At 38.1% G+C, this 15241-nt stretch overlaps 1 protein-coding gene across 3 annotated transcripts in view; it reads right to left on the reverse strand.

Annotated features, from left to right (window-relative positions):
- Nucleotides 1–1883: 1883 nt before the first annotated feature.
- The window catches only part of KLHDC1 (kelch domain containing 1), a 56336-nt gene continuing 42978 nt past the window's right edge, over nt 1884–15241 (reverse strand). For all 3 annotated transcript variants that reach the window (XM_086709814.1, XM_086709815.1, XM_086709816.1), the window contains exons 11-13: nt 13569–13653; nt 11145–11197; nt 1884–5070 (exon numbers count right to left, since the gene is read on the reverse strand). In XM_086709814.1, the coding sequence (XP_086565940.1) occupies nt 4884–5070; nt 11145–11197; nt 13569–13653 (325 nt within the window). In that variant the 3' untranslated portion in view covers nt 1884–4883. The remainder of the gene's footprint in view (nt 5071–11144; nt 11198–13568; nt 13654–15241) is intronic.

Raw genomic sequence — 15241 nt, forward strand, 5'->3', positions numbered from 1 at the left:
CCTAGTCACTGCCACTATGTTTACAATTTATCAGAATTTCTGAAAGCAGTGCTTAGGGGGACACTGATAGCATTGAATGCGTATACATATTTGACAAGAATAAAGATGTAACATCAACCCTCCTAGTTTTCATGTTAGGAAACCAGAAAAAGAAGAGCAAGTTAAACCCAAATGGAAGAAAAAAAAATTTTTAAGCTGTATCAATGAAATTGAAAACAAGAAATAGAGAAAACTAAAAGCTGGTTCTTTGAAAAGATCAATAACATCAGTAAGCCTCTAAGCCAGGCTCTGTAAGGAAAAAACAGAGAAGACGTAAGTTACAAATATCAGAAGTGAAACAGGGGACAACACTACAGATCCCATGAACATTAAAGGAATAATAGAGATCTTATGAACAACTCTGCTCATATATTTGATAACCCGGATGAAATGGACCAATTCCTTGAAAGACACAATCTGCCAAAACTCACGTAAGAAAAAAGCAGACATTCTGAATAAGCCTATATCTATTAAAGAAATAAAACCAGCAGTGCCTGGGTGGCTCAGTCTGTTAAGCGGCCGACTTTGGCTCAGGTCATGATCTTGCATGGGTTCGGGAGGTATCTGTGCTGACAGCTCAGAGCCTGGAGCCTGCTTCAGATTCTGTGTCTCCTTCTCTCTCTCTGGCCCTCCCTGCTCATGCTGTTTGTCTCTCAAAAAATGAATAAAAATGTTCTAAAAAATTTTAAAGAAGTTGAATCAATAATAACCTACCCAAACAGAAAACAACAGGCTCAGATGGGTTCACTGGTAAATTCTAACAAACATTTAAAGAAATATCAATATTCCATAATCTCTTTCATAAGATAGAGCAAAGAATACTTCCTCACTCATTCTGAGGCCAGCATTATCCTAATACCAAAACCAGACAAAGACATCACAAGAAAAGAAAATGACAGACCAATATTGTTCATGAACACAGATGCAAAAATCCTCACCAAAATATTAGTAAATCAAATCCAAAAAAATAAAGTATTATACACCATGACCAAGAGAGATACACCATGACCAAGTGAGACTTAGCCCCAGTATTCAAGGCTGGTTCAACACTCAAAAATCAACTAATGGAATCCACCATCAACAGGCTAAAGAAAAATCAAATGAACATATCAGTAGAAGCAGAAAAATTTAACACCTATTCAGGATAAAAACTCAGCAAACTAAGAAACTTCAACTTAATAAAGAACATCTACAAAAACCTACAGTTCACATCATACTTAGTGCTATGAGAAACTCAAAGCTTTCCCACTAAGATCAAGAATGAGGCAGGGATGTCCCCTCTCACAACTACTTTTCAACATCGTACTGGAGGTCATCACCAATGCAGTAAGGAAAGGAAATAAAATGTTAAGAAGGAAGAAACAAAACTTTGTTCATAGATGACATGATTGTCTATGCAGAAGATCCTAAAAAATTTCTCTGGTTCAATCCAAACAATGGAATATTATTATTCAGTGGTGCAAAGACATGAGCGATCTTTTCAAGCATGAAAGCATACAGAGGACATTTAAATGCTTGTTACTACGGAAATACACCAACCTGAAAAGGCTACATACTATGGGATTCTAACTATATAACATATGGAAAAGGCAAAACTATGGAGAAAGCAAAAAGATCAGTGGTTGCAGGGGTTAGTGGGGAGGGAGAAATGAATGGGCAGAGCACAGAGAATTTTTAGGGCAGTGAAACTATTTTATATGCTACTATAATGGTAGATACATGTTGTTTTACTTCTGTCTAAACCTGTAGGATGTATACCACCAAGAGTGAATGAACCCTAATGTAAGTTTTGGACCGCAGGTGCATCTTAGCTTGGCTGATACAACAAAATACCACAAACCAGATGGTGTGAACAACAGACATTTATTTCTCACAGTTCTAGAGGCTGGGAAGTCCAAGATCAAGGTGCTGGCGGATTCGACCCTAGGTGGGAGCCCTTTTCATGGGCTTGCATCCTGACATGGCAGGAGAAGAGTGAGCTCTGGTTTCTGCCCCTTATAAGGACAACAGTCCCATCATGGGGTCATCACCCTCATGACCTCATCTAAACCTAATTACCTCCAAAGACTCCACCTCCAAATACTACTACATTGATTGAGGAGCAGGGTTTCAATATATGAATTTGGGGGAAACACATTCAGTCTGTAACAGGGTGATAAAGAATGATCTTGCTGTACCCACATGCTGGACTGGATGGTAACCTCATCAAACCAGAAATTCCAGTAGAATCACATTAATACAATGAAAAAACAGCTGTGCGCATATGCATGTGCGCGCACACACATACACACACACATACACAAGGTGGACAGGGAGCATTATGTTTCTTAAAATTGCTTCTTTTCTTTTGAAATTTTCTGAAGTCAAAATTTTTTCGTCAGACAGTACATACTACCCCGAAAATTCGTGACTTTATATTATTTCTCTCTCACATACACGTACGATATAAGTAAGGTATTAGTGAAAGCACCACTTCATCCTGGACTGAAAGTAAAAAGTTCTAAAGAATACTTTTAAGCTTTTATCCAAAGGCTAATCGTTTTTTAAGGGTATGTGTGCAAAGACACTGTTTGGAAAAAAAAATGTACACTAACTTAGATGGGCTATTTACTGTATCACACTAAAGATGATTAATACTCAAAAGAATCCTTCCTGACAACTGGAAAAATATCCTGAAAGACAAAATAAAGATGGCCAGAAATCCTTTTTCCTTGAGGACGAGATTGGAAACCTATTTTGTGAACCACCTGAAAAAAACTATCAACCCCTGCAGAATTGTTTTCCGAACAGAGAGCCCACAAGGGGAGTTCCGAGAGAAAGTTCTGAGGCTGTCAGTGTCTTTGGCTCCTCTACACCATGGAGGTCAGCAGCACAAGAGTTGATAGGAAACCATCAGCTAGTGAGAAGTGAAGGATTAATAATGCTTGGCTTTGAGGTTTTGAAACGAGCTTTGCAGGCTCCCAGAATTTCTACAGCTCCTAACAGAAGAGAAGCAAAACCTGGCTGAAGTCAACTTGTGGAACCTGCAGGTAAGGATCAGAATTTCCTGCCACTCCTACTATTGAAGCAGCACAGTATATTAAGTCAAAAAAGAGCAGCACCGGTTTTGTGTGCCACAGGCAACAGATTTCTCTTGAAGCCTAAACGCCAGTGTGTTTCGAGGGGGCGAATCCAACTTTTAACATTCCAAGTAAACCATTTAAAACCAGAAGTGTTTTTCTAAGAGGCTAGAGAGGTGTCTGCCTAATCTAGAATTTAAATTCCCATAATCTACACTTTAAAAGATGTCCATTCAACTCAATGTCATGTATCCCTATCCAATAGGTGTTCATATTTTTTCCCCTTAAAAAATGCTGATAACAGAAGTTCATGGTAATAATTACTTCTAGGATGTATATTGCCTGTGAGATCCTTTTTCTAAATATGTTTTCAGCCTAAAAATAGTAAAAAAAAAGAAAAAGAAAAGAAAAAGAAAACTTATACTGAAATCTTGTTTGCACAATCAACTCTAATGACTGGTTTACACTAACAAAACTAGGAAAATAGTATATCTATAGAGTTTGTATAATAAATAAAATGTAAGCACAAAGTATTTCAATACATAAATAGAAGCCTTTACACATCCAAAATATGGTACATATATATAAAATATATCTAAAATTTAATGATACTACAAACTACTATAATTATCATTATAAATTACATATATATATCAATATAGAAATATATTCTCTCTAGTGTTTTAAATTTTAGAGATAACTTGAATGGTGGTGTTAAGGAGAATAATTTTATATACTGAGCTTCTTAATAATTCATTGTTATTAGTAATTCAATGAAAGCGTATAACTGTGATAATATGAGTAACTTCTTAATTATGGCAAAAGTACTGGCTAAAGGAATATAAATATAGGATGCTATTTCTGTATAGGCAGGTAATACTGAAAATAAATAGGAAGACAACATATTTCCCTATGGGCCAAATAGCAGGGTTTCTATAAAGGCAAATTACTAAGTTACCATCCCATTTCATTACTTGCAGAAACTACTTTAGAAGCATTCTTCCAGGGCAAAAATATATTTTGATGGGTCTCAAAAGCTAATATATCTACTGTTTCCCCATATTTCAAAGTCTGTATGATAAGTTAATCTCCACTTTAGACACTTTAAAACATGGTCTTTATAAAGTTGGATTAGCTAGTAACTTAGGGGTAATGAAAGACAACTGAAGGCATTTATTCTGCTATTCAAATAAAGGTGGGGACAAGTTACAATGAAGCTCAATAAGACTTTACTAGGTAAGGGCTAAAGGGTAGGAGTCCACTATTTAATCCATATCAGCGCTTGCCTATTTTATCATTTTGCCCAGCTGCATCAGTTATTGAAGGAGAAGTTTTTAAATTACTGGGTTACTTAATGAGAAACTTTAGATAATGTTTAAGTGGCTTGAGAAAATCCATTCTTTCTGAAAGTTGATGTATAGTATTTTTATCTATTATTATGTTGGGGGATTTCTTAAGTCTTTGGGCTAATTTCTCATTCTCCTCAAATTCATATAAACTTTTCAGTAAAGAGTACACAGTGAGTTAAAATCTCTTACAATTGTACGTACTTTCAGAAAGTATATTTCTTCCTGCAGCTAATTAGGAAATTAGTTTACAAATATAAAATATAATCTTCCATTAACATCTTATTCCCATATATTCCATGGCCTATAATCACCAGGACATAGCATTTTTGTTTCAAATTTTATCTTCTAAATCCTCCAATTTTGGGGGGGGGGGGGTGTAAATATACAGTCTGATTAAAATGTGTACACATATTAAATATAGAGAGTATATGACAACTTAATTGCTACTGATCCACTGATACTTATTTTCAGTTTCTTCTTTTTGGATTCTTTGTTCTTCTCGGTGATTAGCTGCAGTCCAGAATGTTATTTTTTTGAGCACTTGTTGCAGAAGTTTAGGAGGTAATAAAGATATCTGACTTTCTAAAACTATAGCATTTTTACCAATGCAGTCTAGGCATGACCTGTAAATAAAATATTAAAGAATTATTAGTTTTTGAATCTGAACTTATAAAATATTTATAGGTAAGTATTCTTAAAAAAATTATTATAAAATTGTTACATGATAACATATTTCCTCTGTATTGTTTGGAACATGATAGGATACATGTTCTTCCCAGAGCACCACAATAATTGTATATTTTTATAGCCTCAAGGCCAATCTGACCAAAAGCCCATGGAAACAGAAATTTCAACTTACTATGCACCATGCATAATGTTATTTAAACAGAAAAGATTCAGATTTAATTTCAAAGCATGTTAGTCTGTAGCAGATCATTTTTCATTTATCCTCCTAGTCCAATAACCACTTACTCTTCTCTGAGAACTGTCTTTTTCTTCCATTGCCCCAAGATGAAGCATCTAACATCCATTTTTACGCCAAGTGACCTGGTCCCCCCCCCCCCCCCACCACTGTAACTCACTTCACTGGCACATGTGACTTAGTGACTGACACCGACCCTGAGAGAGCAGGTCTGAAGAGAGGAATGGAACAGCAATGCAGAAAGAGCCAATGAGAGCCCACCTGAGGTTCTCCCGTCCTGGGAGTCTGGGTGGTCATTTTTCCCCTCTGATTCCACTACCTTGTAGAATCCTTCCTATTTGGAAGGATTCCAACTCCCTTTTTATCTTAAGTTACTTTGAAGAAGGTGTTGCATTTTAAAACCGAAAGAAACTTGATGAGCTATCAAAAAAGCATCTATTTCAACTGATAAGCTTTAAATCAAACAGGGAAGCAAATCTTTGTTAAAAATTTTAAAAATAAATTCACTTGATTCTGCTGTACTTAACCTCAGTTGTCATTTTTACAAGGATTTAGATATTTATATCTTCCATACTTTCAGGAAGACTTTTCTCTCTGTGAAAACTCTAAGCAAGGAGAGTGAAAACGCTGTACACAGACATGGGAGATGTGCAGGTGAATGACACAAATCTTACACTTGATATAAGTTTAACTCTGCGGCTATGTTAACACAATAGCTCCTGTGTCCCTTCCACCAGGGAGAAGAGACAAGTCAGATGAGGAGATGGACTCTGTCATTGCTATTCATTCACTGATTCAACAAATATTTATTCATGTGCACTATTTAGGAGCTTATTTAGGAGCAGGAAATCCAATACTGAGAAAAACCCTATTTCGGCTTTCAGGCAGATTACGATTTAGTGAGGATAAACAATGTTGAGACTGGGATAACATGAAATGGCCTTGACAGGTACAGGGTTCTAGGGGAACGAGACAGGGAGAATAGCGAAGACAACCACAGCAAGCCAGGGAAACCTTCCAGATGGGATGTCCAAGCCGAGACCTTGAGAGTCTCAACAAATTATTCATGATAGAGGACACACACCTGCAAAGCCCTAGAAATGAGATATAAGATTTATTCCAGAAACTGGAACTGAGTGGTTCAAATATAGCTAGAGAATGGCGAGAGCGGGACATGGCGGGAAATGAGGTAGAGAGACAGGTGGAGCCCTGAACACCACAGTAAGGAATGTGCGGTTTGCCTAAGGCAGTGGGAGCCACTGCGTGATCATCACAGTGTAAAATGTGCACGTGCCTTGATCCACCAACAGCCCTTCTAGGAGTTTCTCCTGAGGAGACATGCACGTTTTCCAAAAGCATATACAGGAATATGACAACACAAAATTTCTAATAATAGCCCCCAATTGAGATATCCTAAATAAATACCAATACACTAGTAAAGAAATTGTACTTCTATGAAACAGAACACTGGACAGCCATTACGAACATAAATATAGGTCTATAAATCACTGAATGATTATATGTTTACATGACAGATACCCACAGTACGAGTCTCAAAAGCAGATTATAAACAGGATGCATACTTTGACCCTTTAGACACACATGCACACGTGAGCATACACATGCATATGTATACTGCTCTCAAGGTTCCAGTGGCCTCTTCGCATGGTTAAAACCACAACAGTTTTCATTTTAAAGTGTGGAAGGATAAACAGCAAACTCTTAACAAAGATCATTGTGGACGATGGCTCAAAGGTGATTTTTTTTTTTTTACCATACACCTTTCATACTGTGTGAGTTTTCTTGGTAAATACATCTTATTTTTTTATCAGAATAAGCACCAGTGGTATTTCATCTTAAACCTATATAGGTATCCAAATGTACGATGAGCATGATCCCACAAATACATTAGATCAGACAAGTATCTTGAGATGAGGAGCCTCTGCGGCAAATTCCTATTTGTTTCCACTGCCTCAACACAGTAGGTGCCAAACGCCTTCTGACTTAAATTTAAAATTTAAGTAGAATTTAAAATAATTTAAAATAAAAGGAATCCTTTATTATTAAATAATTTAAAACAAAAAGATTGCTCTGGCTACACTGTGGGCCACTGGTTGTGGTGAATACACCTCAACGCAAGAATACCACTAAGTTCCTGCTATAGTCAACGGGTTTTTTGGTTTTTGTTTTTAATTCAAGTTCTGATGCATCAAAATGAGCCCAGCATGAAAAGGGTGTGAAAGGGTGTGTGCGCATTCGCAGAAGCACTGTGCTAGGGGCAAAGGGTGACACCAAGAAGCCTGACTGATAGTCACACTCAGTCCCAGCCCCAAACACAAGCCCATCCAGTCTGTGCTGTGCCTTTCTCTCATTTCTATGCTGGTCCACCTTCCCCATCATTGTTTATCTTTCCTTCCAAACTCTGTGCTTTTTAGAACACCAGCTGTGTCCGCAAACACCTCCGCTTCCTCTGACTTCCTGCCCTTGCTTTAACTGAAATCTAAGAAAAGTGCGTAGCCTGCAGTCTTCTTGAGAAAAGAGTGCCGCTTCTCCTGTGTCTCCGTTAACACAGTCCAGGAGCTACTCGAGTATTTGTTGTCGCTCCAGGCTGCTGTCATTTCACCTGCAGGTGGTGCACCCTCCCCCCCCACCCCACCCCCAACCCCCCGCCCCTGTTGTTGAGAACTTTGTGTGGAAAACTCTTTTCAGTCTTTATAACCTCACTCAGGACAGTTCTGCCTCTAAAACCTTCCACTTCCAGATTCTCCTCTAGGAGGGACCAGAAGCCTTACATCCTTTTCCCATGCGCACTCCCTTCGCTCTTCCCAGTTCTCTAGACAGTAAGTCCCCTCTGTTCTCAGCTTCCTTTCCTTCCCAGCCCGGCCCATCTGCACTTCATTCTCTTGCCAGAAACTTTCATCCCCGTCTCTGCTGTCCCTCTGTTACATCACCCTGGCTAAACTCCAACCATGGGAGAATTCAGTCAGCCAGCTCCTTTCTGCAGCAGCCACCTGCTCAGTGCGGCTGGAGAAAACCAGCTTCTGCAGACAGAGCCCATCCCTTCAATTCTCCGAGGTCTCAGCTGAGCCCCCTGAGTGTTCTGCAGTGCTGTGTTATACAGCCCCAGTCGGTATCTTCTCAAAGCCACTGCAGCAGTGATTTCAAATCTTCTCCACTCCTAAGTCCATGTCCTCACCTCTCCTCTTTCTTACCTTGCTACCAACTACGCTTTCTCAGTGCTTTGCCCCCCAGCCAACAAATTCATCTGCCTCTACATCCCTACTTTCTTCATTATTTAAAAAGTATTTTTGCTCTACTCAACGACTAATTCAATTACCTTTTCACTAAAACCCACCTCCTCGAGACCCCGCTGCACCAATTTTTCCTTCATTTTCTTGTGTTTTTTTTTTTCTAAGTTTATTTTTATTTATTTTGAGAGAGATAGACAGCAAGCTAGGGAGGAGCAGAGAGGGGGGAGTAGGAATCCCAAGCAGGCTCAGTGCTGTGAGCGCAGATCTCAGTACGGGGCTTGAACTCACCAACTCTGAGATCATGACTTGAGCCAAAGTCAAGAGTCAGAGGTTAAACCTACTGAGCCACCCAGGCGCCCCATTTTCTTGTGTTTCCAACAGCTGGTTCTTCTCCTCAGCGTATAAATAAATATAGTTTCAACAGTGAGAGGGTTGGGGTAGCAAGGTCCCATGCAGTAGAAAGTCCACATATAACTTTTGACTCTCCCCAAATTTAATTGCTAATAGCCTACTGTTGATAGGAAACCTTACAGATGACATAGTCAATTAACATCTATTTTTGTATGTATAACATCTAATTTGTAATATTAACATCTCATTCCTCTGCTCCAAATTAGTCAATGCTTCTTGATCTACTAGATAATGTAAACTTATCTTCATGAAACACAAGGCTCTGGATGATATATGGTTGCTGATTTCTTGTCCAACTCCCTACCTCATATGTTTGTCTCAGGAATATTCAGGAATTCAGTTTCCAGAACATACTGCACTCGCATATCTTGTACCAACCCCCATGCACTGCTTGTTCATAGCAAATTGTCTCGAACCCTCCCTCTTACACAAAGACTCCCCTAACCTTCACCACCTTAACCACGTGGACAGAGGGCCTTCTCTTCCACGAGTCTCATTAACTTCGTATATGTTACTCTTAAAGCAACATTATTTTTCTTTTATAGTTGTTGAAACCCTACCTTTTGTATTATTAGCAATTCAAGGGAAAGATCATGACTTTTCATTTTATAGCACAGTGCCTGCCCATGGTAGGCACTCCAATACTGTATTTTTTGATCCTTGTATATAAGGAACTTGCAATCTACTTTGGGAAAGTAGTTCTGTTCACAGTAAAAGGTAAGTAACAATACAAGGCAGTATAATCATTACATCAGCAACTTCCAAACTCTGCCTGCACATTAGAATTATCCTGGGGTCTTTCAACAATTCCTAAGTTCAGGCCACACCCCAGATCAATTAAATCATAACATGTGGGCATGGAACACAGACACCAATACTTTTTGAGGTTCCCTATGAGATTCTAATGTGCAGTAACAGAAGGAACCACTGAAATAAGAGAAGGAGCAGTTATGAAAGATATTAGGATGGTCCAGTTTGAGCTGGTCCAATGGTTTTGAAGTGGTCCAAGTTGTAGAACGTCTAGAAGTTACAGCCTACTCCTTGACATACAACACATATGTCTCTCTCATGTGCCTTCACCCGTGTTATTCCTCCTGCATAAAACACCACACTTGTTCACTGGGCCACTTCTACTTCGCTCAGAACCTTCCTCCTGACTCTCAGACAGAGACAGGGGCTTCTTCCCCAATCTTCCAACTATCCCTCTTATATACTCCTTTTAAAGCAAGAATAGGGGCGCCTGGGTGGCTCAGTCGGTTGAGCATCCGACTTCAGCTCAGGTCATGATCTCACAGTCTGTGAGTTCAAGCCCCGCGTCAGGCTCTGTGCTGACAGCTCAGAGCCTGGAGCCTGCTTTGGATTCTGTGTCTGCCCCAACCCTGCTCATGTTCTGTCTCTCTCTGTCTCAAAAATAAATACAAACATTAAAAAAAAAATTTAAAGCAAGAATATTCGAGGGGTGCCTGGGTGGGTCAGTCAGTTAAGGATCAACCCTTGATTTTGGCTCAGGTCATGATACCACAATTCACGGGTTCAAACCTCGAGTCAGGCTCTGCTCTGAGTGTGGATTCTCTCTCTCTCTCTCCCTCTCTCTCTGCCCCTCCCACAGCTCACATACTCTCTTTCTCTCTCAAAATAAATTTAAATAAATAAATAAATAAATAAGCAAGCAAGCGTGTGTGAATTAAGACACCACGTCACACCATCAACTTAATAACAGATTTGGTGTTAAAAAAGAAATTCTACTTAAGTAAATGCATATATATGTATGTGTGTCTATTATTAGACACACTGATTTCCTAAGAGTTAAAATATGAAAAACTTCAGACTTAAATCAAGGAAATACAGTGTGTTTAATACTTCTATATGAACTAAATGCAATTTTATGCACAAAATAAAAATGATTATATTGCATATTTTAATTTTTAAAAATCACATTGGTGTATGGTTCACTATTACAAATTTGACTATACTTTTCGGAAGATGTAAATATTTTATTAAGTTCAAATCCTAATCTACCTGAAAAATTATAATGCTTCCCAAAAAGGAAGACGAAAGAAATTATCCTATATTAATAGCGTTATAAATATGTATATATAATTAAAATACTTACCTGAGTAGTGAATAGGGCTGTGTTTGAAAAATCAGTAAATCATTACAGTGGCCCTAATCAACATAAAAAAAGAATTATAAAGGTGTTCAAAATAATAAAATTGCATTAATAAATATTTTCTTTTTGTAAATGTAACAGAGATTACGTAAAGCAGCAAAAAAATCTCCCTCTAGCTATTTACTCACACACACACACACACACACACACACACACACACACACCCCATACATATACATATAAACACCTGCTATCCACACAAACTTTGGGTACATTGCTACCTTTTTTCAGCGACCAAATTTCTACCTAACCACAACCTATACAACTGCAAATTTAAAACTCAGAAACATGTTTTTCTCTTAGAACAGTGAGTTCAAAATGAGAAAAGTAGTGGTTTTCAAGTTTTGTTTTTTAAGCAGAACTTTTCTCTTCCAAATGACTCTTATTTTAAGATCTCTTTCTCTTGTCTCTCTTTCGCCAAGGGTCCCATCTGGAAATCTCAGATCCAGAAGATTTTTTGAATAATGATTCTTTCATCTGAAAGTAATGTGGAAGAGTCGGCAGAAAATGTCCCTAATCCTTTCAAATAAGTCTTTAGAATTCCATAATTTATGATGATTTTAATCAGAATTCCTGTTTTAATGATAAACTCTGTATCCTACCGATTTCTAGTGCCAAGAAAAAGAAGACAAACCACAAAGTTTATTTTTTAATTAAATGCCAAGTCGTGGTTTTGATCTTTTGTTGAAGCACTGAATTCTTAGCCAAAAAGTTCTAAAACTTCCAATATACATAACGTTCAAATTGGAGGCCCCAAAACTGCAAACTCAGCCAACCCCCCTGGAGAGAAACCAGCTCATTTCAGAGTTTGCCACTGGGCAGGTGCAGCTCCAGAGAGAACTAGTCTGAAGAGATATCCACCAGAGAGCTGGCACCAACTTGGCTGATTCTGGCCGGAGCACACTCTCCCTGATGGCTCCAAGTCCCTCGATTCCCAAATGTCCTATATAAACCAGAGCAACCAATGCCCAACTCCTGTCCCAACACAGCACAGTATGAGCATGGCCACCTCGCTCTGAACTTCCCGAGGTGCTAGGAGTGAAAGAACAACACTCTCCAAATGCTATTCATTTATTTCTTTGGCCTTAGTTTTATCAGATTTTAAAATGACAATGCTTTAATCTTAAAATTAAAATGAGTGAAGCAGTGGCAAAAGACACATAAAGTAGAGAGAAAATACACTTAAAAATTTCAAACTAGTTTCCTCTTTTTTTTTTTTTTTAATTTTTTTTTCAACGTTTTTATTTATTTTTGGGACAGAGAGAGACAGAGCATGAACGGGGGAGGGACAGAGAGAGAGGGAGACACAGAATCGGAAACAGGCTCCAGGCTCTGAGCCATCAGCCCAGAGCCCGACGCGGGGCTCGAACCCACGGACCGCGAGATCGTGACCTGGATGAAGTCGGACGCTTAACCGACTGCGCCACCCAGGCGCCCCCAAACTAGTTTCCTCTTGACAGGAGAAACTAGCATTGATGTTCTAGTTACCGAGGGAGGTAGTAAATTTCATGGGTACTTATTACTCTACTTAGTTTACGTATACGTTATATACATTCTTATAAAATATCAACTATACCTTACAAATCTTTTAATTCGATAAAATTATAAACATCCGTACTATGGTAAGCCTCAAAGAGAAAGGGAAGAGTCATCCTTTAAAAGATTTTCTTAATAATTTGACCAATGAGATTCTCTCTCTCCTTCAGAAATAAATTAACATTAAAAATTTTTTTAAAAAAACAAAGGGGTGCATGGGTGGCTCAGTCTGTTAAGCGTCCAACTTCGGCTCAGGTCACTATCTCACAGTTCATGGGTTCAAGCCCTGCATCAGGCTCTGTGCTGACAGCTCAGAGCCTGGACCCTGCTTCAGATTCTGTGTCTCCCTCTCTCTCTCTCTCTCTCTCTCTCTCTCTCTCTCTTTCTCTGACCCTCCCCCATTCACACACTGTCTCTCCCGCCTTCAAAAATAAATTAACATTAAAAAAATTTTTTTAATTAAAAAAATACGTGTCGGGCTCTGTGCTGAGCCTGCTTCAGATTCTGTCTTTCTCTCTGCCTCTCCCCTGCTTGTACTCTGTCTTCCTCTCTCTCTCAAAAATAAATAAACATTAAAAATTTTTAAAAAATAAAAAAATAAAAAATAACTTGGCTAATGAGGTTAATAGACCTATTTTGATTTGTAGACTCAAAACATCCTTAAATGCTGCACAAAAGCCACTCATTCTGAAGATTAGTCATACCACAGAGTAACATTTCATGTTCTTCCATATTTTGCAATGTGGGAACATCAACAATCTTGTTAAATAGCCTTTTAGTTTAAATAACAAAACTACTCAGAGGAAATATTTAGATAGGAAATTTTCTTACTGTATCCAAGGAAAGTAAATCATCTTTGCTCCCACCAAATACCATTATTTCATTTTCTTTCCCCAAACAGGCTGTATGCCATAACCTATAGTTGAAAATTATAAGGAGAGTAAAATACTATGAAGAACGAAACCATATATTACATATAAATCAATTTTAAATTGCACACTTTCACATTTAATCTATTTCAAAATGGGCAGGACTGAACTTGAACTTTGGCATATCCTAAAAGAGGTTAGATTTTGAAGATTCCTCGAGAATCACTAAAAGATTAGATCCTCATTAAATCATGTCAATTAAAATGACCCCCCACCCAATAATTCTTTTCTGTTATACCCCCCCAACCTTTTTCTAGCCTCTTTATCTCATAGATATTCTCACTGAAATAAATTAGTTAGAAAGGAACTGATCATCCTGTTGCTAAATGGACACTTTCCCTAATTTTCTTAGGACTCTCTGCCATGTTACTGTTTTCATCATTTTTTACTTTTCTTTCCTGTTCTCTGTTCCCATCATCTGACAAACCCAACTTGGCATTCCCTTCACATTTAGACTGTCATACTACTTATCACTCTGAGTACAAAATACCATAACATGTTCTTCATTTTTCTGTCTCTAATCTCTCTCAGCTACATTTAGCTGATTAATAACATTTTTCAAATGTTTTTAACCATGGACATGTCCTGATCAGGAAGCATCTGTGCCATTTTTCTTAGCCTAATATTCATAACCAATAGCTCTTTTTTTCCACAAGTTTTAATTATTGGTCCCTCCCCCCCTGCAGTGAACCCTCTAATTCATCCAAGTTCATTTATTTTCATCCCCTAAGAGAAAAGTTTATCTATCTCTAGGCTTTTGCTCACCCCATTTCTTATGCTTAGGATGATAAATCATTCTTGCAGTGCCTTAAACACAGGCTCAATATCCCCAGGAAGTGTTCCAAATACCCAAACTAACTGGCTGTTACCTTCTCTGGTCAGCACCTTTCAACATATATGTACACATTTTATAATCTTCTGACTTATATTTGAAGATAAACTGCCCTATACACTCCTTTAATTCTTTGATGTGTGGGTCTTCTAAAGGTCCACACATGAGGTCCTTAGGTCAAATCTTGGCAGTGGTGTGCTGGAAGTGGCTTAGCAGCTAGTTGAAACCAACTGTGCCTATCCCTCTTCCAATCGATGTTCAGTGCCATCATGCTGGTAGCTTGAAACTGGCCATGATGGAAACCAGAAAATGCTACAAAGCTGGGCTCTTTGGTTTTACTTTTCCTGGAGAGCAGCTGTTAACCCTTTACCAGCACACCGCTGGAACCTGGGTAATCTAATTTTATGCTTCTCTTTAAAAATACCTAAACACTGTGTTCTGCACACAGAAGGTGCTCCAAAACTCTTGATTAACAAAAGCAAATACAAAAACCAGCATTACATATTCAATTATTAAATAAACAAGTTATTTCATAAGAGTAGAGCATCTAATGTTCTTTTTGAAATGGTCTGATAGCTCATAGTCATCTCCAATTTCACAGTATTTACAAAGAATAATCTTAAGTTTTGTAAAATTCAAGATTTCTGGGAGCTCTAACTCTCAGGAAAAAAAGTACACATAAATTTCTCAATTTTAGAAGCTAAATCAAGAAATTTACAAAGTCATCGCTTTGACTCTTAGAG

The sequence above is a fragment of the Puma concolor genome, chromosome B3 (assembly GCF_028749965.1).
Source record: "Puma concolor isolate L17-30 chromosome B3, mPumCon1.1.hap2, whole genome shotgun sequence".
In the NCBI taxonomy this organism is placed as follows: Eukaryota; Metazoa; Chordata; class Mammalia; order Carnivora; family Felidae; genus Puma; species Puma concolor.